The 25,390-nt window shown below is 37.4% G+C and overlaps 3 protein-coding genes across 8 annotated transcripts; all 3 read left to right on the forward strand.

Moving 5' to 3' along the window:
* Positions 1–6,530: 6,530 nt before the first annotated feature.
* RUG2 (Regulator of chromosome condensation (RCC1) family protein) lies at positions 6,531–9,355 on the forward strand. 6 transcript variants are annotated; one of them, XR_007175575.2, is made up of 6 exons: positions 6,531–6,873; positions 7,536–7,752; positions 7,871–8,189; positions 8,270–8,737; positions 8,858–8,986; positions 9,092–9,355. XR_007175575.2 is itself a non-coding variant. In XM_048118982.2 (5 exons), the coding sequence occupies exons 1-4, from the start codon at positions 6,560–6,562 to the stop codon at positions 8,734–8,736; spliced, it is 1,317 nt and encodes a 438-aa protein (XP_047974939.1). In that variant the 5' UTR covers positions 6,531–6,559; the 3' UTR covers position 8,737; positions 8,858–9,355. The 6 variants fall into 6 exon arrangements, 1 of the variants encoding a protein (XP_047974939.1); XR_007175574.2 differs by having other exon boundaries at positions 8,858–8,981; positions 9,084–9,355; XR_007175573.2 differs by having other exon boundaries at positions 8,858–8,981.
* A 2,966-nt stretch (positions 9,356–12,321) lies between these two features.
* Positions 12,322–14,318, forward strand: LOC148930374 (uncharacterized). The gene is made up of 2 exons (XM_089066448.1): positions 12,322–14,221; positions 14,311–14,318. Exons 1-2 carry the CDS (start codon positions 12,322–12,324, stop codon positions 14,316–14,318), a joined length of 1,908 nt encoding a protein of 635 aa, XP_088922574.1.
* Positions 14,179–14,859, forward strand: LOC125195128 (uncharacterized). Its single transcript, XM_089067000.1, has one exon. The coding sequence runs from the start codon at positions 14,335–14,337 to the stop codon at positions 14,857–14,859; it is 525 nt and encodes a 174-aa protein (XP_088923126.1). The 5' UTR covers positions 14,179–14,334.
* The last annotated feature ends 10,531 nt before the right edge of the window (positions 14,860–25,390 follow it).

Here is a 25,390-nt window from a genome sequence, read left to right on the forward strand (position 1 = left end):
TTGGACGGTTTTTTTTTTGGACGTCCACTCTTCTCGAGAACTTCCTGCACACCCGGCTCTTCTTCCATGCCTACTTCCGGCTGCACTATCTTATCCTGCTCCTCATTGTGGTCCTTGTCGTGCACCAAAGGCTCGTCACGGGTTGGTGACGTGGTTGTGCCCGTATCACAAACCTTATTAGTTACCTCCTCTATCCATGATTTAGTGTCATTTTGATTTGGTGCAGGTTGTGAGAAATGTGAAGGAAAGTGGGTTGAAAAAGTTAGTGGAATGTGACACTTGATAAATCGGTTTTATAATAGAAAATGAGTCTACTCATATCTTGGGTGGTGATCAATATCTAGAGTTGTTAGTATTGTTACTGCAATGAATCATGAGTTGCGAGAGTCCAGTTTGATATTATCCTCAAGATGTGTTCGAAAAAGACTTTATTATTCAAAAACCAGACCGGTTGGAATTTATTTCAGAATAATAAATAAAGATTTCAAACTAGAGAACTATTGAAAAAATATAGTATTAATTAATTAAATTCAAATAACATATTTAAATTAATTAATGGATATTTATATCTTAAACACAGGAAATAATAAATTAAAGTAGCAAAGCCGAATTACTCGTAATTTGGGATTGGACGGACAATCAATATTATTTTACTATAGTGGCTGATGCTAATATATAGTTGGGCTTATACTCCCTCCATTCCATAGTAGTGGATGGATTTCTTTTCGGCATGAAGATTAAGAAAAATTGTGTTAAGTAAGTTGAGTAAAGAAAGAATAAAGTAGGAAAAGAAAAAGGTAAAGAGATGAAGAGAGAATAAAGTAAGTGAGAAGAAATGTGTTGACTTTTACTAAAAAGTGAAAATATCTCCACTATTATGCAACAGAACAAAATAGAAAAATGACTCCACTATTATGGAATGAAGGGAGTATTAAATTGGGGCTCAATTTAATTTGTATAAGACCAAAATATTTGTCCAAGTGTAACCTCTATGGATCCCTAATTTGGCCTACTATAACTCTATATAAAAGGAGATTAGAAAGAAGATTGGTGACCTAATTTTACTTGCAAATTTCGTGGCCTACTTTTGACCGGTGGAGAAAAAATTTAGCAGAACTGAAGTTTGTCTTTTTTTAGTCAAGTCCTTTCGATTCTGACAAGATTTGCCCATCCAAAGGTCATTATTTTAGTACGGGATACATATTAGAAGATTCGTGGTTGAGTATGGAAAACATCATGTGGAGAAGGCCAAAACAATCGACTATTCTTTGAAGAATCAAATCGGTAATTTCTAAACCGTAGGAATTCATGAATTATGGTTTTAATTACTTGAGCATGAATTATGTGCGTTCTTGTATGCAATTGATTGTATAATTAATTGATCCCATAAATAGATCATATATGTTAAGGGTGTCAAATCGTGCTGGGTAGTAAATGAAAGGCTGAGAACTCATTTGTGTAGTTGAAAATAATGCAACTGTGAAAACTATCACGAAGAAGATGCAATGAATTGATAATGTTTTTCGAATTGTGTTTTCAGCTGCTGATGCATTACTTATCTACTATGCAATGGAATCATCTAGACTAGATGAGTTTTGACCTAGTTAGCTACACAACAAAGATCACTACAGACGAACTGTTGTAACAGTAACTAGGTAACGTTCTCTGTCTTCTTAGGTGCTGTTCAACAGCTGTGTTTGTGGTCCCTCATTTCACTCTAGTACCAACAAGGATGTCTTTCCAGCTAGGATTTGTGTTGTGCACTAGAGGCATACCATTCTTGCATTCTAGGATCTTTACTTTATTCATTGCAGTATCATGTATTCCATTCACATCATCAGCTTGTGAATCAAGCTCAGCTTGTGAATCAAGCTGTTTGATTGCAATGTTAACACTTCCCCTCAATTCAAGCGAGGAGAGGGGACACACTTCAAGTTTGTTCCTGAATCTCGTGAAGAATTGGTGACTAAGCGGTTTAGTCATGATGTCCGCAACTTGATCCAAGGTGGGAACATGCCGCAAGTCCACTTCTTTCTTGACCACCTTATCACGGATGAAGTGCAAGTCGATTTCCACATGTTTCGTCCTAGCATGAAGAACGGGGTTAGATGCAAGGGCTGTAACGCTCAGATTATCTACCCAGATTGTGGGAGTATCCTTTCTTTTTATCTTCAGCTCCTCCATGATTGAATTTATCCATGTGACTTCACACGCAGCTTGAGCCAAACTGCGATATTCTGCTTCCGTGCTTGATCTCGAAACCACGGACTGTTTCTTTGATTTCCAAGATACCAAGGTCTTCCCAGGTAACAACAATAACCACTCACTGATTTTCTGTCATCAAGATCGACCACCCAATCAGAATCTGAAAAGGCAGTAATAGTTGTATTTAAAGCTTGAATATGCAGACCATAGTCCAAGGTCCCAGCAAGATATCTAAGAATTTGTTTTACAGCCTTCCAATGAGTCTCAAGAGGACAAGACATAAACTGACTGACATTATTCACACTGAAACTGATTTCAGGCCTTGTGATTGTCGCATATTGCAACGCTCCAACTGTACTTCTGTACAACTTTCCATCGGCCATGGGATCTCCATCTGATTTACTGAGTTGAGAATTAGAGATCATTGGTGTGGCAGCCCCTTTGGCTTCTTGCATATTTAACTTATTCAGCAGCTCCTTGATGTAGGTGGCCTGATTTAGGTGAAGACCTTCTCCTGTTTTAGAAACCTCAACACCTAGAAAGTGTTTCACTTCCCCTAGATCTTTTAGTGAGAAATGATCACTTAATTGATCAATGACATGCCGAATATCCAATGAATTAGAACCAGTTATCAAAATATCACCCACATAGATGAGAAGATATGTTACCTCGGACTTGTGGATCTTATAGAACAATGATGCATTAGCCTTAGACTGAGAGAAACTCATGGAAAGAAGAACAGTGTGTAGGGTGAAAAACCAAGCCCTTGATGCTTGTTTCAACCCATAAATGGCTTTGTTTAGTTTGCACACCAATTGAGGATTGCCTTGTTCAAAACTAGGAGGCTGCCTCATATATATATATATATATATATATATATATATATATATATATCTTCATGTAATTCACCATGCAAGAAGGCATTGTTCACGTCAAGGTGGGTGACTTTCCATTGGAAAGAAGCTGCAAGACTAAGTATAATTCTGATGGTTGTAGGTTTAACAACCGGGCTAAATGTTTCTGTAAAGTCAAATCCCGGTTGTTGTGAAAAACCTTGAGCTACAAGCCTTGCTTTGTGCCTTGCAATGGACCCATCCGCATGCCTTTTTATTTTGAAAATCCAAGTGCAACCTATCAGATTCTTGCCGGGATGAAGAACAGTAAGAGTCCATGTTTTGTTGCGGAGAATGGCCAAAAACTCAGCTAGCATTGCTTCTTTCCAAACTGCAATGAGAAGAGCTGCCAAAATGGATCTAGGAAGGGTGTTTAGAGATATAGTGTATGCTTTTGGTTTAAAAATCCCTCATTTGGCACGAGTGATCATATGATGTTGATTTATGATAAGAGGAATTGATTGAATAGAAGATGGTGAAGCTTCGATGGGTGATGTAGGAATAGGAGAATGATTTTGATCATTACTGAAATTTACTGCAGCATGATCAGAAATGATGAAAGGTGTGTGGTTAGGAAGTGATAAAGGAGGATCAGAGGGGCTGCTATGTGAGTTTGGTGGAGTGCTAAAGATAGGAGATTGTGGTGGGGAATGAGTTGATGAAGGGTGTATAGAATTTTGGGAATTAGAAATGACAGGGGAGTTTTGTGATATAGGGAACTGTGGAACAGAAGATACATGTATAAAATGAGTGAGAGAGGGGGATTGAGGATTAGTAGCAATGGAAGAATATGGAAAAGATGATTCATCAAATATAATGTCTCGAGTAACAATAATTTTTCCGGTGGGAAGGAGGGCTTTGATCCCTTTATGAGATGGACTATAACCAATAAAAGTAGCAGCTTCGGATCTGTTTTGCAGTTTGTGCTTGTTATAGGGCTGCAAGAACGGGTAACACAAGCAATCAAAGACCTTCAATTGGATGTAGTCAGGCTTGGATTTAAACAGCAACTCAAAAGGAGAGCTGTATGAGATGGTTTTAGCAAGAATTCTATTGATAATAAAGGAAGTTGTAGTGAATGCATCATCCCAAAATTTTGGAGGCAATCCTGCTTGAGACATCAGGGCCAATCCCATCTCGACCACATGTCTATGTTTCCTTTCCGCAAGTCCATTTTGTTGAGGTGTGTAGGGTCAAGACACCCTATGAGCAATACCAGATTCTTGCAAAAAAGAAGTTAGACCTTGGTATTCTCCTCCCCAGTCAGATTGTAATGTTTTAATCTTGCAAGAGGGGAGATTTTCCACCATAGCTTTGAATGATTCAAAAACAGAAAGAACTTCTCCCTTGGATTTCAAAAGGTATAACCATGTAAATCTGCTAAAGTGGTCAATGAATGTTACATAATAGGAAAAAACCATTTCTAGAGTTCATGGGAGCGTCCCCAAAGATCACAGTGAATTAGAGACAAAGGAACAATATGCTGGAAACATAAGGAGTATAAGGAAGCCTATGTGATTTTGCAACACAACAAGGATGACACAACAAGCCTCGCCTGTCGACTTGCCAGTAGGGGGGGATGCCGACTAGACCTCCAGGGACCTGGGCGACTCCCCTAGAACGAGCCCGTTGCGCTGTCCTTTGACCAACCGGCGGGTGCGGGGAGTAAATGATGGAGGGGACGGGAACTCCAGAGCATCGTCGGGGAGCTCGTGGGAACCACCGCTGCTGCTGTAGTCACCGGCATAGTTCAGACGCATCGATACCTGCCCGGAACTTCTCAGAATCCATCAACACCACGTAGCATTCCAGAAGGTGAACTCCTTATAAACCCCTTTCAAGGGGAACTGCGTCTCCGCGATCCTTCTGACCGCTGGTATTCATGCGGAGGTTGTTGGCGTACAACCCCGCAAATCGGGAGACCGCAACCCTGATTCGCTCCCACTACTTCCGGCACTCCTCCCCGCTGTGTGTCTTCCCATGCGGGCAATGTGTCTTGTAGGCTGCTGCAATCTTAACCTACAAGTTGACGATCCTATGATTGTTCGACTGGAGAGGATCATCACAAACAGCCACCCAAGCCTTGGACAGCTCGACGTTCTCGTCATCCGTCCACTTCCTCCGTATACCGTCGTCATCTCCAGTGAATTGAGTCTCCACTGAGGTCGATGTGTGGGAAGACACAGTCAAAAAGTCAAGACTGGTGCGATAGACATTGTCCCCCCCGGGCTGCACCACCGGCACCCCCCTGGCATCCCCTGAATCCCGGGCTGCACCCCCATCATCCCCGGCTGCCACCCTTGCATCACTGGAACCCCCGGCATCCCCTGTCCGCCCTGCCACACCGGCATACTACTACCCCCGGCTGCCATTCCCGGCATCATCTGTGGCCAAGGGTACATATTGTAGAACCTGCTCATCGGGTTCCATCCACTTCCCACGGGTACCGTGGGAGTTTGCGACCCGGACGTCACTGGAGTAGTTGGAGTGGAGTCAGGGATGGAGCCAGAAATTCTGTATAGGTGGGGCAAAATTCCATACAAAAACATTTCAAGGATTTTAGAAGTGGCATTTATAATGGTATTTCAAAAAAAATTTAAAAATAATGATCAAAATAGCACTAGTGAATTTTTTTGAGGTGGGGCATTTGCCCCTTGTAGGATGCATGTACATCCGTCCCTGAGTGGAGTCGTTGTTGTTCTCCATTTAGCGATATTGCTTTTGTACAGAAATTAAGAGAGAGAGATACTCGTTAACACAAGAGGTGCGAATGAAAATGACGTTAAAAGCGCGTATATATAGAGTTTCGAAAATAACAAAAAAAAAATTTCACTCACCAACCACTAGCCGATCGGGAGCCTACAATGGCGGCCAGCGGATCGGCTAGCGAATCAGCGATTCGCTAGCCGATATGTCGCTAGCCGCTCCCAATGGTCGGCTAGCGGACCGGCAAGCGCGCGCGGAGCCGCTAGCTGGTCCGCTAGCCGCCATTGGAGATACTCTTAACAGTTGCTTTAAAACTTTTATATTATTTACATTAAATTTGTTACTTTTTATAAATGACCTTTACGTTAAGTTTGTTACTTTTGGTCCCAAATAATGTCTCAATCTAAAATTAATACTCTCTCCGTCCCTGAAAGTTTGTTTCATTTTCCTATTTCTTTCCACCCCAAAAAATTTGCCCCATTTAACTTTTTAACATTTTTTTATAGTGGACCTCATATTCCACTAGTTAATTCGTATTCACATTTTATTATAAAACTAATATATAACATTCCACTAACTTTTTCAACTAATTTTTTATTACATTTCTTAAAATTTGTTCCAAGTCAAAGTGCGGAAAATATTTTAGGGACGGAGAGAGTATTTTTTATTAAACAAACTTAATATAAATGAAAAAAAAATTATTCTAATAATTTTGTTTACAACATTTTCAGTCACTTGAAAACATAACTCGCGCAATGCTTCGATTCCTCAACAAAAATTTCATAACCCGACCGGGCCCTCTAATCGGGCTGAGCTGCCGATGGTTGTCCGTCAAAACCACCGTCTTGAGCTTCGGCGACGATTCCCAGGGTGCACTTGGTCTCCAAAACTCCCCTTTCGGGCTTAGCTCCGACGCCTACGAGCCCACTCCTATACCGGGCCTTCCGCCTGATGTTTGCAGCGTCGCCGCCGGTCACTACCATTCTCTCGCCGTTACTTCTGAGGGCCACGTTTGGGCTTGGGGCCGGAATAACGAGTCTCAGCTCGGCCGCGGCCCGCTCTCTCCTAGGTTTTGCTCCCCCCAAATTGTGAAATTTCAAATTTTTACCTCCAATTCGTTCGATATACGGAATTGGAATTGGAATTGGAATGGAATTGTAATTCAACGGAATTGAATTTGAATGAATTGAATTCAATTTCAAATCCTTTGTTCAGTAAAAATGATATACGGAATTTAATTTGAAGGAATTGATTTGAAGTGTGTGTGTATGTGTGTACAGTGTGTGTGAAGTATGTTTGTGTAGAATTCAAATTGTGAAATTGGAAGGAATTGGAATTGTAATTCAATTCCAATTCCAATTCAATTCCAATTCCAATTTCGCAAGCTGAATATCATGGTAGCGAACAGAGCCTCATGGACTTTTGCTACAGTCAATATAAAGAACTCAAGATTGGGGTGGATGAGATCTCATATGTCTGAAAATAATGAAATCTTACTTAATTGAAGTTCAGATTTTTAATGATTTATATAGATAATTCGAGATTTTTGTGGCACTGCCTGATTTCACAGGCAAAAGCTAATGTTTCTATTTTATGCCAAATTTGTGCTTCTCTTAGTCCTCTAGAGAAAACTTGATTTTTGAATTCAAGATTGTTCTTTTGCATGATAAATGAATCCAAGATGCTTCTTATGATTGTTTTCAATAAACAATTTGTTCATATTTAATATAGAGAGACGTGGAGTAAACCACAAAAGGTGGAAGGGTTGGATAAGGTGATGGTTCGAGCTGCGTTTGCATCTGGTGTTGTATCTGCTGCTATTGGAGATGATGGTGCATTGTGGGTGTGGGGGATGTCGAAGCGTGGACAGCTAGGTCTTGGGAAACATGTCACCGAGGCTGTCTCACCGGCCAGGGTTGAATCACTTCTCGGACATGAGATAGTTAAGGTAGTCTTCTTACTAGTTTAAGGTAGAATTGATTTATAGAGCTCAGTTAACATGATCGGTGTGAAGTTGTTTTGCTGATTGAATATGTTAATTGCATTTCGGTTATATGATTTTGCAGGTTTCACTTGGCTGGGGACATGTTCTTGCACTGACTAAGGGTGGGAAATTGTTCGGATGGGGTTATTATGCAGATTGTAGATTAGGGAGGATTGGTAGATCTTTGGAGGCCTCACCATTGGATTCCATTTCTGAAAAAGTAATATCGCTGAGTGAGAATAAGAGTATGATGATTGAGGCAGCTGAGAAGCTGGTTTCAGAAGCAATGGAGAAGGAAACAGATATGCCTATAATCTGGGAGCCTACTTTGATAGAAGAAGTCAGTGATGCTGAAGTTGTGGATATGGCTTGTGGGCTTGATCATTCCTTAATACTATGCGGTAAGTCTTTGTTATCGATTGATAGACTGGCAAATCATGTGATGGGGAGTTTTTTAAGGTGGTTTGGATTCGATTTTCAGGGGATGGTACGCTTCTGAGTGGGGGGAGCAACGTGTATGGCCAACTTGGTCAAGTGACGGGATATTTAGGATTGCATTCTGTCGACCTTGGCCTCCGGCCAATCTGTATAGCATCAGGGCTCGGGCATTCTTTAGCTATCTGCAGTGCAGAAGAAGGGCCAACTATTTTTACATGGGGGTGGAACCAGTGTTCTCAACTTGGGAGAGACGGCCCAGAGAATATGCCCTTCGTTGTTGATAGTTTGGTTGGTGAAATGCCAGTTTCTGTTTCCGGAGGCCGGGTGCATTCTATTGCAGTAACAGAGAAGAGGGAGGTTTGGTCTTGGGGCTGTGGTAGAAATGGCAGGCTCGGATTGGGTAGCTCTGCTGATGAACCCGAACCTATGTTGGTCGAATATTTGGAGGGCTCTGATGTTTTGCAAGCTGTCGCAGGGTTTGATCACAATCTGGTTCTTGTTCGTGAATGATGTGAGAGAAGCCTCAACCAGCATTTATATATCCTTGTTCTAATAAATCTTTCGTTTCTCTTGTATATTGCCAGTTACTCGTGTTGTGCAATGATAATCTTGATATTTTCTCAACGTTCAGGGCTATCATCAAGCTGTTTCTTGTATTCCATGTCCACCTCCAAGATTTCCCGAGGCAGGGAAGTCTGGAAACGAGCTCAACGCTATCTCCAAACGAAGGTGAAATTTAGCACAAGTGTCATAATGTACGGTAAATGCAGTCATAGTGTTAAACTGTTGATGAAAATTTTACTCGAGTTGATGGGATGAACTTACCTCTGTTCGATATTTTCCTCTGTAAAATCGAGTGGTGCAGATGAGGCCGATATTGGAGAAGTAGAGAACCTCTGGCTTCGGTTTCTGAGCTCGGTCGTTATCGTTGTTCCATTCCTGAGCTGCAAATGATGTGATGGATTTAGAAACTTTGCTGTGGCATGGTTAAGGTTTTCGTCTGTTTTTGTTAGCCAAGAAATATGTGGTCAAAACATGAATAATGTTTATGTTGAATATTTATGTACTATTCATGATTTTTTTTATGGATTGTGGTAATGTGGAAAGATAGCGTTTGTATAAAGTACTACTCCATGTGTATATGATTTTCAGTTTAAAGTGCGAGTATTAATACTCTTTGGATTAAAAATTAATCACTTCTACTTTGTTTATAGTAATAAGAGAAATAATAAATTGTTGAGAACACTGGTTCCACCCCCATATAAAATTTCAATTTTTAAAAAAGTTGTTACAGAATTATTAGTATGTAAGTTATTTTAATTCAATTAATATTTATAAATCGATTTTTAACGTAAAACGTAAAAAAGTTTGATTATGTATGTACAATTATATACATTTATCATTACCCCGTTAAAAATGGAGAATCAAAATACAAAGAAAATCTATGGGAAGAGAGGAAGAAATTGCCATGGAAACCGTCGACAAAGAAGAGAGCAGCCGTCGATAAAAGGGAAGAGAGAAGAAATGAAGGATTTCATATAATGACTGCTACATTTTAGAAAATCTATGGGAAGAGAGGAAGAAATTGCCATGGAAATCTCCACCGCAATTGATCAACCTCCACAACCACCGCCGCCGCCGCAACCACCGCCACCGCAACAGCCGCCGCCGCAACCCCCTCCTCCGCCATCTCCACCGCCGCAGCAGCATCCCTGTGAAGTACCATCAGCGGATTTCCCCACGCTAGCTGCGCCCGCCAGAACCACCATGTTTCCATCATTCCCGCCGCCTTTCGATTTCCCCACATTCGGTGGCGGTGGCGGCTGATTTTTCCCGTTTGCCGGCACTGCCTTTTTCTGCTGATTGCCCTCTTTGCGGCCTCTTTTTCGTACGCAGCAAAACATTGTTAAGTGATGATTTGCACTCACATATCTAGCTCTTTTTATACACAGAGCACAGAGGCGCCATATTGGTCGAATTACAAATATGGAAGTCGAATTGTTCAGATAACAAATATGGAAGTTGAATAGATCATGGAAACTTCGGAGAAATTCATGTGAGAATTTAGTGCCCTTATATAATTATATTTTTTTTCCATAATTATATTTTACTTCACCCTCCATCCCGGCTAATAACATATATTTTTTATCGGCACGAGATTTTAGGAATTGTTAGTTAATGTGGTTAATTGGAGAGAGAGAAAAGTGGATTAAGTATTAAATGATGAGAGATTTAATTAAAGAGAGATAAGAGTGGTTAAATGTATGAACCAGAAAGAGAAAGCTACCAAAAAAAATAGATGTGTATTATCTTGTTGTGAAAAATTAAAGAGGAATGTGATATGACCATGGTGCTAGACATCAACTGTCTCTCCTTCGACGGGAGCCATGGATTGATTATAGTCTAAGGATGAGAGAGAAGACACTCCGAAGAGCCAATAAAGTTCGATGGCCTCCTGAGGATGAGAGGAAAAGAGAAGGCTCGGATTTGAGGACAAATTCTTTTCAAGAATGAGAGGATGATACGATCATGGGACCGGGCGTCAAAGGTTTCAAACGCAGTTGGATTCCAAGAGTAATCAGCTTATCAAAATGATGTTCAAACGCTCTTCAAAGATTATCAATGTTTTCATCTTCGAAAGAGGTTCGCATGAGTATCTTGCATGGTTTTGACAAGTTGGGCAGAAAGTTTGCCCGGGTCGGGTAATTGGCACTTTCTGAATGTCCGGGTCGGCCGCAGGCACTTTTTGGCTGATTTTATCCATTTTAAAGCTTTTTCTCTTAGGTTTTCAACCCCACCTATATATATACTCATTTGTGAGACTTTAAACTCTAGTTTATTGATGGATGTTGAATTTTAAAAGACTCCTATGGAACATCTCCTTTGTAAGATTTTATCCAATTCTCCTTTGTTACTTTCAGTTGAGATTTGGGGAGGTCCAAGGCCTAGTGCAATCACTATTGTGACTTGAGCCATATCCTTCAAATCTCTTATTTCTGTGTGTTTTATGTTTAAGACGTTAGACTCTACGAAGTCTTGTTTTGTTGTACTGATTCATTTACTTAGTGTGCAGGTAATCGGAGGAGTTGGAGTCTCAAGTCCGGTAGAAGACTTGAGAATAGCTAGGGTTCCGATTTAGTTTATCTTGTACTAAGTAGACTTGTAATCTTGTTTCTATCTTTTGTATTTGGCTTGTTTCTCTGAGAGTAGCCATCTTAATAAGCGGTGTAATAACAAAAAGATGTCCCAGTAATTAGTGAATCATGGTGGTCTGATTCCTACAACACACATTGGATTTTTCCATATCTTACATATCAGGGACGGAGATACCGGCGGCCAAGCCACCGCTCCAGCGGGGGCTTGGCCGGAACCGGACCCCTACCCCCCCCTATGCAGCCGCGCCCCGTCGGATTTCCGCCCCGGCTTCGGATAGCCTGAATTTTTATGTATACTGCGTCTGTGAGTTTCTGGAAGAGGCGAAGAGGTTGAGAGACCCCCAATTTGAAGAAGACGACACATGGTGAAATTGGGCTTCTAAATTGGGTCATTAATTATATTGGATTGGAGTATTAGACTTGGGCCTTTAATATATAATGATAATAATAATAATAATAGATAAACTAAAATAGCCTTTATTGAATATAGAAGCCCAAATTTATACTACAAGTAACGTTTCTTCTTCTCCAATTAAAATCATATCGGAGGCGCACGCAAATTACAGCAGCCGCAAAATCATATCAGAAATCAGAGGTCAAGGGTCTCCTATACTTGTAGAAAAATTAAAAGGTTTGATTCTAATTGTGATTTTAACTTTTTACTTTGATTTAATGGCATGAAACCTAAAATTATTTATTATGATTTTAATTCTGTTGCTTGAATAGGAAAAACATAATTAACCTTTGAGAATTGTGATAATACAAGTTTTTGAATCATTACAATTTGATATATAAAAATATGCAGTTGTGGCATGAATTTAACATAAATGTTTTTCTAATGCATTATCTTACTTTCTTATTAGTAGATTACACGTTGCAATAATTTAAAATGTACGAATGCAAATTATCTAATTAATCTTGTTTATTCTTGGCTACAGTTATGCATCGATATTTTAAAAAATCAAGGAATGATTCAACTTCTAGTTCGAGTATTGCAACCCCGAATTCGACTGTGAACCAGGATGGAATCAATGTTGCAAGTTTTGAAGCTAATTCTGAAAACATAGTTAGTGACCCGAATGCGATTTTGAATCAAGAAAGAATCAATATTGAAGTTAATCCGGAAAACATAGTTAGTGACCCGGGGCTACGGAGTCCTATTGCTAGTTATGATGTTCAAATAAGGGATCGCATTCGAAGAGAATATGTCTCTAAGGGGCCTTGTCAACCGAAAGGTCATGTCTTTAGGAAAACTTCGTATGGTAAAGAGAAAAGGAGCTTCCAAGCTAAATGGTTTGAAAAACATATATGGTTGGAATATAGTGTTGAAAAAGAAGCGGCATTTTGTTTTTGGTGTTATCTTTTCAAGCCTATTAATGCCAATCGTTTTGGAGATGATGTATTCGTGAGTACGGGCTTTAAAAATTGGAAAAAGGCGCTTGCTATTTTTAGAGAACATGAAGGTTCAGCAAATAGCACACATGATCAGGCCAGAATACTTTTTGAAGGGTTTAAAAATCAAAGACAAAGTGTTGATTACAATTTGAGGAAATATGATAAGGAAGACGAAGTCAACTACCGCATTCGCTTGACTGCTTCTTTAGATGTGATTCGATTATTGTTAAGACAGGGATTGCCATTTCGTGGGAATGATGAATCATTTGCGTCTACAAACAAGGGAAACTTTCTAGAGATACTTAAATGGTATTGTGAGCATAAAGAAGAGGTAGCTGCAGTTACATTGGAGAACGCTCCACGTAATAATCAGATGACTAGTCCTTTGATTCAAAAGGAATTATCAAATTGTTGTGCTGTTGAGACTACGAAAGTTATTTTGGAAGATATTGAAAATCGCAAATTCTCTCTATTGGTTGATGAAGCGCGAGATTCATCGATAAAAGAGCAAATGGCTTTGGTTATTAGATACGTGAACAATAATGGAGAGATTATAGAAAGATTCTTAGCCTTGGTACATGTCACTGATACTACAGCAAAGTCATTGAAGGAAGGGATTGACTCAGTGTTTGCTAAGCATGCTTTATCTTTATCACGGTTAAGAGGTCAAGGCTATGATGGTGCATCAAATATGCGGGGTGAGTACAATGGTCTAAAAACCCTTATACTGAATGAAAATAGATCTGCGAAGTACATCCATTGTTTTGCTCATCAGCTCCAACTAGTCGTGGTAAATGTTACAAAACAACATGGTGCTATAAGTGATTTTTTCACCATTGTCACTATGATTGTAAATACATGTGGAACATCTTGTAAAAGGAGAGACAAACTACGACAAGCTGAGCATGAGAAAATTGTCAAATCTCTAGAAAGGGAAGAGATTAAAAGTGGAAGAGGTTTAAATCAAGAGATGAGTTTAAGGCGGCCGGGTGACACTCGATGGGGATCACACTTCACTACTTTGCTTCGTCTAAAAGGTATGTGGTCATCGGTAATTGAAGTACTTGAAAATGTGTATGAAGATGGTACTAATCCAGATAATAAAGGTATATCAAAAACATTGAGTATGAGACTTGGAAGCTATGACTTTATTTTTATTTTACACTTGATGATTGAGTTGCTTGGGTCAACAAATGATTTGTCAAAAGTTTTGCAACTTCGGGATCAAAATATAGTTCAAGCTATATCTTTGATTGATACAACTAAAAGGACTTTGCAAGACTTTCGGGAGAATGGATGGAACCAATTCGTGAGACAGGTTGAAGAGTTTTGTGTGACTAATTCCATTGATGTCATCAATATGGATGATGCCGTCAAGTTTGGTGTGCGAATGAAACGAGGGGAACGCGTTACAAATTATCATCATTACAAGGTGGAGGTTTACTGTCAGGTACGATTTCTATTTTATTTCTTAGTTATGATTATTATTAAATATTTCTTTGTATTCTAATTTCATACTACTTATAATTATTAGGTTCTTGATTTAGTTATTCAAGAGATGGAAAATCGTTTTCCAGAAACAAATACGGAATTGCTTATTTGCATGAATTGCCTTAGTCCAAGAAACTCCTTTGCTAGCTTCAATATCGACAAGTTGGTCCGTCTCGCAGAACTTTATCCGGATGACTTCTCGTGCACTGAATGTATGGCTCTCCAATATCAACTTAAAACTTATATCAGTGATATAGTTGATAAAGTCGAGTTCTCCAATATTGAAGATTTGGGAAATCTTGCAAAGATTTTGGTCGCTACCACAAGAGATAAGGCTTTTCCCTTGGTATACCGTTTGATTGAATTGACTCTGATCCTTCCTGTTGCGACCGCCTCTGTTGAGAGAGTATTTTCTTCGATGAAATTTATCAAGACTGATTTGCGAAACAGAATGGGAGACGGTTGGATGAATGATATCTTAGTTGTATACATTGAGAAGGATATTTTTAACAAAATTGAAAATGAGGCCATTCTTCGACGATTTCAAGAAATGGCGACACGTCGGAAACAATTATCATCTAGAGCCTCGTAAAAATTGTAAAGACGTTATATTTGAATTGAAATTTTTGGTATTATTGTTATTATTATTATATTATTATTGTTATTATTATTTTTAAGGATTTCAGCACCGGCTTATTTGAAAGTCTAGTTCCGTCCCTGTTACATATTGTTTTATAGTAAATTTAATCTTCAAATAATTAAATTCGATAAGTCTTGTTATTCCGTTTTATAATCATTGTTTTAATTTCCATTTTTCTCTTTCCTTTCTTCTGTATTATTTTGTTTGTATTTCTTAAGAGTTTTTTTTTTTTTTTGCTGTCACCCCAAATTTCAAAATTTTAAAGATTAAAAGAAATTAAATTCTATGAAGTAAATAAATAAAATCAAAATGATAGAACTCTTAAACTTTAAATTATAAACCCAATTAGTAGTATTATGTCATCATATATCTGATCATCTGCATATTTACTTTAAACTTCATGTAAGACAAAAAAAGAGCCGAGAAAAGCATTCATGTATTTTACACCTCATTTCTGATTTTTCATAAAAAGCTCATATTAATATTGATAATATATAAAGTTGTTGCTGGGGTAAACACGTCTTCTTAGTATCACGTATCGCTTTCAGGTTTTAACCAAACATAGCAGCAATCCTTTTCATTTGCCTCAGTTCAAAACCAAACAGCCAAGCATATTTAATTATGGTTTCCACAAGTGTAAAATATTAAAGCTAGCAATGTACTAAATTCTGACAAATCACAATTCAACAACACTGACGAATTAAATACGGTATTCACATGCAACAATATTTACAAAAATTAATCCAAGGAGCGTGGTCGAGTAGCACGAGGCTCGTCCATTCTTAATCAAACGGTCATGATATCAAACCATGTCTTTGAGAATGGAGCAACTTTAAATCCTTGAGCTAATTGCTCCACCCATTAAAGTGCTTACAAATCAGCACGGAGAATAGTCACTAAATCCGCCGATGAATACTTGATAATTACCAAATATAAATATTCACAAAGAAGAAGGAAAAAAATAATTACTCCAATTTGCTAATTACACAAACAAAACAATTTAGTAATTAACAATCTCCACTGCACTTGATCAACCTCCACAACCACCACAGCCGCCGCAACCGCCGCCGGCGCACCCCGCTCCACCGTCTCCACCGCCGCAGCAGCAGCCCTGCGACGTACCATCACCGGAATCCGCGACGCCAGCCACCACCACAGCCGTAGCGGCGGTGGCAGCAACTGCGGCGCCTGCTCCCGCCAAAACCACCATGTTTCCATCCTTCCCGCCGCCTTTCAATTTCCCCTCATTCTCACCGTATCCATAGCTCCCCGGTGGCGGCTGATTTTTGCCGCCTGCCGCCACCGGCTTTTGATCCTGATTCCCCTCTTTCCGGCCTCTTGTTCGTAAGCAGCAAAACATTGTTAATTGATGAATTTCTTTGAATTTGATTGTTAGCTGATGTTTTGAACTCAAAATCAATCTCTTTTATACACGTGGAGGCGTTGAATGGTCAAAGATGGAAGTTAGGAAATGGCTAAGTAGACTTTTTTGTATGAATTTGATCGGAAATATAGAGGAAATTCATGTTATATTTAGTATTAATATCATTCATTACATCATCAATCCTTATCCGGGAATTCATCACCATTGATGCAATTTGGCAAAGTATTTTAATTGAAAATGAGTAGACTTTTCAAAGTCAAATGGGGATTCTATTAATTAATGTCAACCATAACAGTCTATGTGATTAATGTGAATTGTTATGGGTCTCTTTATTAGGTTGAAGGGTTATTCACATTTATTAGAATCATTTAATACAATTAAGTGTAATATTGTTTTATCCAAATTGCTTTGGAATTTAAAATTGAAAAGCCTGTCTATATCTTCCCTCGTTTTAATTTCATTGGTCTCTTTTTGCTTTTGCTTTTGATTCTTTTTCTACTTAATTTAGATTATGCTTTTTTTTGGTTAGCTGGAGGAGGATGCGATATATATTAATTTCCCCCTGAAAGGCATGTTTATTTGTTTGCTTGGTATTTTAATCACTAATGACGGAGCATCTAAGTTCGAGTTTCTTGAACGAAACAAAATAACACACAACTGACAGAAGCACACATCGAGAGATAGAATAATAAATTATTGTCCTCTCGAAAATGATACATAGATTAGTGAATGTTATGTGAGAGATAGAATAATAAATTATTGTCCTCTCGAAAATGATACATAGATTAGTGAATGTTTATAAGCAGTGGCGGAGCCAGGATTTTAATCATGGGGGCCCAAATTACTGTTAAATTTTATTAATTTGTTTCGGTGTCAAGTTGTTTCAGTATCTACAATATGAAATTAACTCGAACATAAGTAATAGAGAGATGTACGCGAGAGACGGATAATGAGATCGATAACTAAAGGATGGTAATAAAAATAGAGATACATTGACAACGTCAACATCGATATAATTAAAAATAAATAGCATATCATTAAAATTGATTTTAAATAATATTATTATGCTATGACATAGTATTTACATATGTTCTAAAATTATGAAAATTATTCTTAATAGTTACAAAATAAAATTATTTATACAAGATTACTAGCTATAAGATTATAAATTACTAGAGAAAATAAACAAAACTATTAGCATTAGAATATCTAATAGAACATAAACATATTCAAGTCTCAAGAGAAAATCTAAGGATTCACATAGAAATATTAACATCATATTTATAGACAGTGAAAAAAAAAATGACAAATTCTGCAAGATCAGGAGTTGAACCTAAGATTAATCAGCTACATGTGCATCATCCTTACCAATTGCACCACTATAAACTTTGTTAATGGTTTTGTACATATATAATATATAGGTAAAGTTGGAAAGGGTGAGGGGCCCAGGGCCCCCCCTGGCCCCACCCTAGCTCCGCCCCTGTTTATAAGTCTTCTTTCACATATACATTAACTCTAAAACTTAACCAATCTGAACGAATCAAAATATATACTATACATGTATAAAAGGGATGTTAGGGGGAAAAATAACAAGATTAATATCATGAATTTTATAATAAAATTAGGGAAATAAAAAAGTTTAGTTTATTTATGTGATAATTGGAAAAATAAAAAGGTTTTGTTTTTTTTTTAATAATAATTAGGAGAAGTGGTAGTAAAAAGGTTTTTGATAATAAATTGAATGAGATAAAGAAGAAAAAATGTTTTTAAAGTGAAAATTTTCATGCTATTCTTATAGTTTTTATTTGATCATTTTCTCTGAGTTTTATCTTTTCTTCTTATTTTATATGTTTGTGCTTTCTAATTAGGTTTTGTGGGTATTTTTGTTATCTTTTTTCAAGAATTTTGCTTTCAGTACAATTAATATGATATGGGAACAAAAAAGCAGAAGAAGAAAGCTTTGAACGCATGTAGTCTTCGTATTCCTCGAAATAGGTCAATCTTATATTTAACTTATGTTATCTAGCGGGATTTAGTATAAATTAGTCTAATTTATTTAATTCAATTTATATTTGAAAATTAGTAACACCATCAAGTACATGGGGTACCAGTACCGTATGATGTATGAAGATAAGACTTTTCTTGTTCTCACTGATGATGAAGCAAAGGGATTGGTATGACAGTCTCGAGCCAAGTTCGATTATAAGTTGGCACGATACGATAAGAAAAATTTGAGAATAGTTCTTCCCTTTTAGAACCACTCTCAAGCTACAATAGTGGCGGACACAGGAATTTTTACACTGGAGAGTAGAATTTGAACTCATACATTAAAGAGTTAAAGGTTTCTATGCCCAACAACAAAGCCACTTGAACTATTACTATATCACATAATTTTATGTGTAATATATATAGATACACTTAAAATTGGTGGGGTTCCAATGGCCCCCCACCCAACCATGTAGGTCCGCCCCTGCCTACAAGCCGAGATAACCCAGTTTAGAAAGAGAGATCAAGAATCTATGGAGGAAGCATGGGAGAGATTTAAGACTTTGCTGAGAAAATTCCTAATCATTAGCTCTCCACCAGGCATCGAATCAATATTTTCTACAATGGGTGTAGCGAGTCGATAAAGTGTCTGATGGTTCTTTCCTGGATTTGGGAGATGAAAGTTGCACCAAGATATTGGAGAAGCTTTCGCGCAACAACAAAGGTTAGAGCTTAGGAGAGAGAGAGCTCACAGAGTAATAACCGCTGCTAGTGATTTTGACTACATCAACATCGTCCCAATAGCTGATCACGATGAACCAAAATATGGATGATATGAAGGGGTCAAATGTCAAGAAGCCGCAAGGGATTGTTGAGGATGAGAGTTACTTCCACCCAAATGACAACCCACGGAACTTCAACAACTATCACCCCTATTGGGGGGTGGTAATTAACAAGCAAGGAACAATTCACATCCCAATCTATCTTACAGGAATCCGAACAATGTTTGTAACCACCAACAAGAGCCTTTGTGTCAAATAGTACGGTCGATGAGCCCAATAATAACACCACCGACAACCTAATAAGAACCCTCATGGTGATAACAGACAATACATGGCACACTACAAAAAAAAGTGCAAAATAATGACGGAATTAGTGACAACATTTAATAGCTCAACAACTAGTGACAGAATTAATGACTGAAAAGTGCCAGTCACTAATTAGTGATAGATTACCCGTCACTAATGCGAAGCAATCGCCTATGTTTTTCGTAATAATAACTTTAGTGACGGAAAATCCGCCACTAAAACTTTTTACCCACAAGTTTATTAATGACGGATCTGCCAAAACTTGATCTGTCACTAATATGTTAAGTGAATAAATTTCACTGATTAGTGACGGAAATATCCGTCACTAGTTGGCGAGTTTTTTGTTGTGGCTGGTTCGAATCAAAGAACCGATAAGATGGAGATGGATGTCACAGAGATGAGCTTTTGCATGAATCCCTTGAGTATCAAATGAGTCAGACTACGTAAGTCTTGGGAAGACAACATCAGTCATGATAATTTCCGGGGAACACCGTTAAAAACCCGAAGGTCAACAATGCCATCAACGTAAGAAGTGGCATCGTTTACGACAATCATTCTTTTCTCAAGACCAGTGTGAAAGAAAGATGAGCCCTAGAACCAAGTCCTCATCCTTAAGTCTAAACAAGCTTAAATGAATATGTCGAAGATCCTACTATAAATCTGTATGTGCCCAAGATTTTCCCTAACCATCCAAAAAACACGAAGATTGATGATCAATTCTCAAAGTTTCTAGATATTGTTTGGAAAGACCACTTGAACATCCTATTAGTAGGGGCTTTTTGATAGATGCCTAAGTATTCTAAATTCTTGAGATACGTGGTCATTGAGAAGAAAAGTTGACTAAGGACGAGAAAGTCAACGTGTCAATAGTTGTAGTGCAATAATTCAAAAGAAACTTATAGAAAAGCTCAAGGTCCGGGGAGGCTTCAACATCTCATGTGTCATTGGAGATGATTGGCAAACAAATGCCTTGTGTGATTTGGGGACGAGCATAAATCTTATGCCACTCTCGTTCTTTCGAAAATTTAAGTTCGACACGCTAATACTGATAACAATCCCGTTGCAAATAGCGAACAGGTCCGTAAAACACCCAAAGGAATTAAGAAAATGTGTTTGTGAAGGTAAATGACTTCTTCATGTGGAATTTGTTTTACTTGATATGGAGGAAGATGAGAACACTGTTGGGTTTGGTTTACTGCAAAATATGTTTCAAGCATGATGCACTATTAGAATTTTTTGCATACAACAAACTCTACAATCCACTTTTAACCCAATGCTAGAAGAAGTAATTTTATTGCATTAGTATTTGTTTATGCATTTATAAGATGTTTCACAAACATTTAAATGAATAACAAACAAACAAGTCTAAATCTTCTTCTTAGTAGATTGGTTGAACATCTTACAGTAGGTAAGGTAGTTGGTTCATTGCAGAAGAAATTCGATTTCACAATCTAGATTGACTTTGACTACCTATTGCGAAAGGTTACGACGTCAGTCCTAAAATTCCCTTACCTAAGGAAATGAACGGCGCTAGTGTGGTATATAACACCGAATGGATCTAATATCATATAAGTCTTCCTTGCCTATATATTGAAAGACGAGGTCTCAGTGATTGTTATTTTTTAATCATTGTTCACATAACACTTATTAATACAATATTTTGTATGCATTACTTCGATTTATCAAATGGTGCAAGTTTTTCGTAATCCAAAAATCCTGATAACTTGGGTAGTGATGATAAATGTCTAGAGGTGCTAGTAATGTTATTGGAATGAATCATGTGATGAGAGAGTCCAGTTTGATGGGGTGCGTTGGAATGTTAACTTTTCTTAAATTGCTAACATACTAACTCATCAACGCGGTGTATTAAAAATGTCAACACGATCACATTAAAATGTCAACACAAAGTTGTGTAGACATTTTAATATAATGAGTTGACATGTTAAATATCAATGTTAGCACAATGTATTAAAATATCAACTAAGTTTATGATGACATTTTAATGTCATCGTGTTGACATTTTTTCAATACACTACAAAGATGAGTTAGCAGAGTTAGCAACGGATCACACCTCAAAGTTTGATAATATCATCAAGAGGTTTTCAATAAAACTTTTATTATTCAAAACTAGACAACAGTTAGAAAACGATATTCCATTCGTCCGATAGTAGATATCACACTTTTCTAATTAGTTTGTTTCATAAAAGATGTCACATTTAATTTTTAAAAAAAGTACTATCAGACATTAATATAAATACAAATTTTCTCTCTCCGCTTAATACACAAAACAACATCATCTAAAATCTAGTGCCATTATTCAAGTGTGATATCTATTTTGGGATAAAGAGTGTATTAATTTATTAAAGTCAAATGATAACATAAATTAATTAATGGACGATTCCTTGAGCCTTTAAGCCTATTCTTTGAAAGGCAAATTAATGAGAACAATTCCTCCGCCGAGACTGGCGGGGCTCGAACCCTTAGCTTCCGCCTTGACAGGGCGGTGCTCTGACCGATTGAACTACTATCCCAGGCCAGGAAAATTAGGTGTACAGCCTAAACATTCTTCATTTTTTTTTCTCTTTATTCATTGGAACCATTTAGTTTCATAGTGTTGCACTAGGCCCATGTTTTCTCGATCCACTATCTTATTCATTAGAAGAGAGACAGTTCACCCTAGACCACTAGGGAATTGAATCCTGAGTACCCAACCGGCCGAACAACTGCATGGGCTTCCATCAGTGATAGCTGAACTAACTAGATAGCCGCCCAAAAAACCCGGATGTATAGTTTTTTTTATTCTCCATTATGGAGGAATTTGGGAGATAAGGGGGAAATGGTGAAAGAAAAAGTAGTATGCTTAGTTGAAGAAAGTGCACGTTGTGAAATAGAAAAATTTAAAGGGTGCATGTTCTAGAAAAGATGCCTATAGTATAAAAAGAAAAAGAAAGAGAAAAGAAAGAAAGTTTGTGTAGAAAAATAAAGAAAATAAAAGGAATGCAAAAGTGAGTTGAAGTTAGAATAATCGTCAAAAGTGTATTGAGTTTGAAAGAAAAGTGGAATCAATTTTACTCTACTTGGTAATATTTATTTTTAGTCACTTTTTAACAAAGTATTCCTCACCTACCAAAGAGCCTACATTACGACAAAAAATAGAGACCTTTCAGACTTTGGATGCTTAATCACATCCAGTAGATGAGGGATTAGACTTTGAGCAAGCCTATGGTAAACTTTGTTTGATGCACGATTTGAGTGCTTATACACATTGTCATATATACTATTGAGGGTGAGAGATAAATACACTTCCCATCTTTGGAAGTTTTCCCTTGTGAGTTCATAAATCCAAGGTGATCTACGAGTTAGTAATGAAAATGCATTAATAACTCTAGCTTGAACTGATTGCGTTAATTCATCTATTTCTTCCATATTTAAGGCAATTACGACGTCTAGTCCTTATGCAATCCGTGCGTCTATTTATGTTTTTTATGTTTTCTTTGAGGACAAATAAAGAGTTAATTTTTGGGGAGTTAATATGATCGGATTTTGTACTGTTTTAAGGCCATTATTTGTTCCGTTTTGAGTGTCAAAGTTGCATTACATGTCCTTTACTTGCATATTTGGTCCGTTTTGTGATAAATGTGAAAAATAGAGCCTAAAAAGATAGCAAAAAGTCGAAGATGGAAATTTGGAGTCTTCGAGACAGCTAGCGAACTACCCCTGAAGCGGTCCGCTTCGGAAAATTAGAGCTGAAAAGAAGAACACGTCCAACGACAACTGGGTTGTGTGCTGCGACCGCTGTTAGAGATAAAAAAGCTACGGATGATTTGCAGCGACTACTGAACATTGTGCAACGGCCAGCTGGAAAAACGCGGTGCACAGAAATTGCCCTATTTTCTCTCAAAGACTTACCATACTCTATAAGGATTTATCATATCAAGGCACATGACTTGGAGGCTATAAACCCCTCAAACTTCATCAAAGGGACATTTTTGCTGAATAATTTCCAGAGCATAATAGTTGAGAGATCTTACACTGTTCATTAAGATCAAAGGCGTTTAAAGTGTTGATTCAAGAGAAGATCAAGACTACAAGATTTAATTTGCTTTAGTTTTAATGTTTTCTATGTTTTTCCTAAAAACTCTGTGTTTAGCTTATTTCATCATATGTAACTAAACTCATAGAATTCTAGGGATGTGTTAGTAACGACCTTGGTTATACAGTTCCTATTTATTTAATATCTGTTTTGTTCATTACTTTGCTTCTTTTTTAAGTGTTTGATAATTTCTTCATATTTGAGTGACACATTCTATGATGATCTATTGACTTGCAACATAGTCAGAGGAGGTTTGCGAGTCAAAAGAGCTTAGGTAACGTTACAATTAGCTTCCCTTGAAACGACACTGTTAATTGAGAGCGAAAACATTAAGAGTCTAAGGAGCTTTTAGGAGTTACAAATCTACGATTGACGCCCCTAATGTCTGTAATCCACTTTGTGTCGCATGGACAATAATTGTGTGACTTGTTCTAGTAAAGTATGAACTGTGCTAGGGTGTTGTAGTTGGAACATGTATAAAGCATAACTGTGAAAGCACATCCCTGGATTTCTCTTATCTCATATATTTTTATTCTGTGACTTTATCTGCATCTATTTACTTGTTTTCTTTATTTTTACAAATTTATTTTCAAAAAACCCAAAAACCTTTATTTCTCCAATTAGTAGAAGATAGACAATCTGTGATCGTTTTTACTGTGTTCGATATCCGTTACTAACCTTTAGCTATACTATATATACTCTGTACACTTGCAGGTTTAGTTCGTACTAATAAAAAGTGCATCACTCACTCAGTGATGGCTTGACATGACAGTTTTATGAAAATGTATTTGGCTTGTGTTCACTGAGTATATCAAGTACTCAGCCCTATGTTTTAAAAATGTGTCGGTTGAGCGACGATGACGATGGACGGTGTTGAGCAGTCGTATGTTCTTTGATAGAATAGTGATTGGATGCATCATGTCTCTATACATGATGCCACTTGTTCTTGAATGCTTCCGGTAAAATATTACTTTCTTTCGAGTTCATGTAATTCTCCATTTACAAAATTGTTTCCCCCCTTCTTCCCCACTTCTTTAATCCGCATTACTGACGATAAACCGAGCCTTCTATTCTTAGAAAGTTGGGGCGTGACATCTTAGGTCCCAAGGAGGGTTCATCTCTCTATACACTTCTTTCCCCTTATTTTTGTGCCACCCAAATATCTTTTGAGTCTAGTTTTTTAGGTTATGTTCACCTATTCTTGACATTTGTATTAAAATTGAGGGTCAAATACTTATATCTTGAAATCATGGAGGATTCATTCATAAGAATCCTCTTCAGCAAATATGTCATCTTAGTGGGATAGAGAGTAAATATTTTAACTAACACTATATTGAAGTATTATTTTAAACAGATTTATATCAAACTAAAAAACAAATTGATCACGATTTCATAATGATTTGCATGAATACGCATTAGATTTTTCCATATCATCATACACATTGTTTTGTTGTAAATTTAATCTTTGTATAATTAAATTCGATAAGTCTTGTTATTCCGTATTATAATGATTGTTTTAATTTCCAATTTTTTTTTTCTATTTCATGTTTCTGTATTATTTTGTTTGTTTGTCTTAAAAGATTTTTTCTTTTGCGTGTGCTGTCACCCCAAATTTCAAAATTTTAAAAATTAACACTACAACAAATCTTTACAATAACGACACAAGATTAGAGACGCAAATGATTGCGTTACTAAATTTTGAAAAATCATCAAAATACACGACGCAAAACAATAGCGTCCCCAAATTTAGTCCAATTAGACACATGTATAGTTGCGCCCCAAATTATAATTGCCAATTACAAATTAATGAAAAATAAGTTGATTAAAACAATTACCAATGGAACAAAACTCATAGAAACAGATCCATCGTTCTCCCTCTCTCCCATCTTCCAATCCCTAGCTCTGTAACTCTCAGCCGGCGCGCCTCCGTCA

The sequence above is a fragment of the Salvia hispanica genome, chromosome 3 (assembly GCF_029641045.1).
Source record: "Salvia hispanica isolate PSC_SH4W2 chromosome 3, Shi_PSC_v1, whole genome shotgun sequence".
NCBI lineage: Eukaryota > Viridiplantae > Streptophyta > Magnoliopsida > Lamiales > Lamiaceae > Salvia > Salvia hispanica.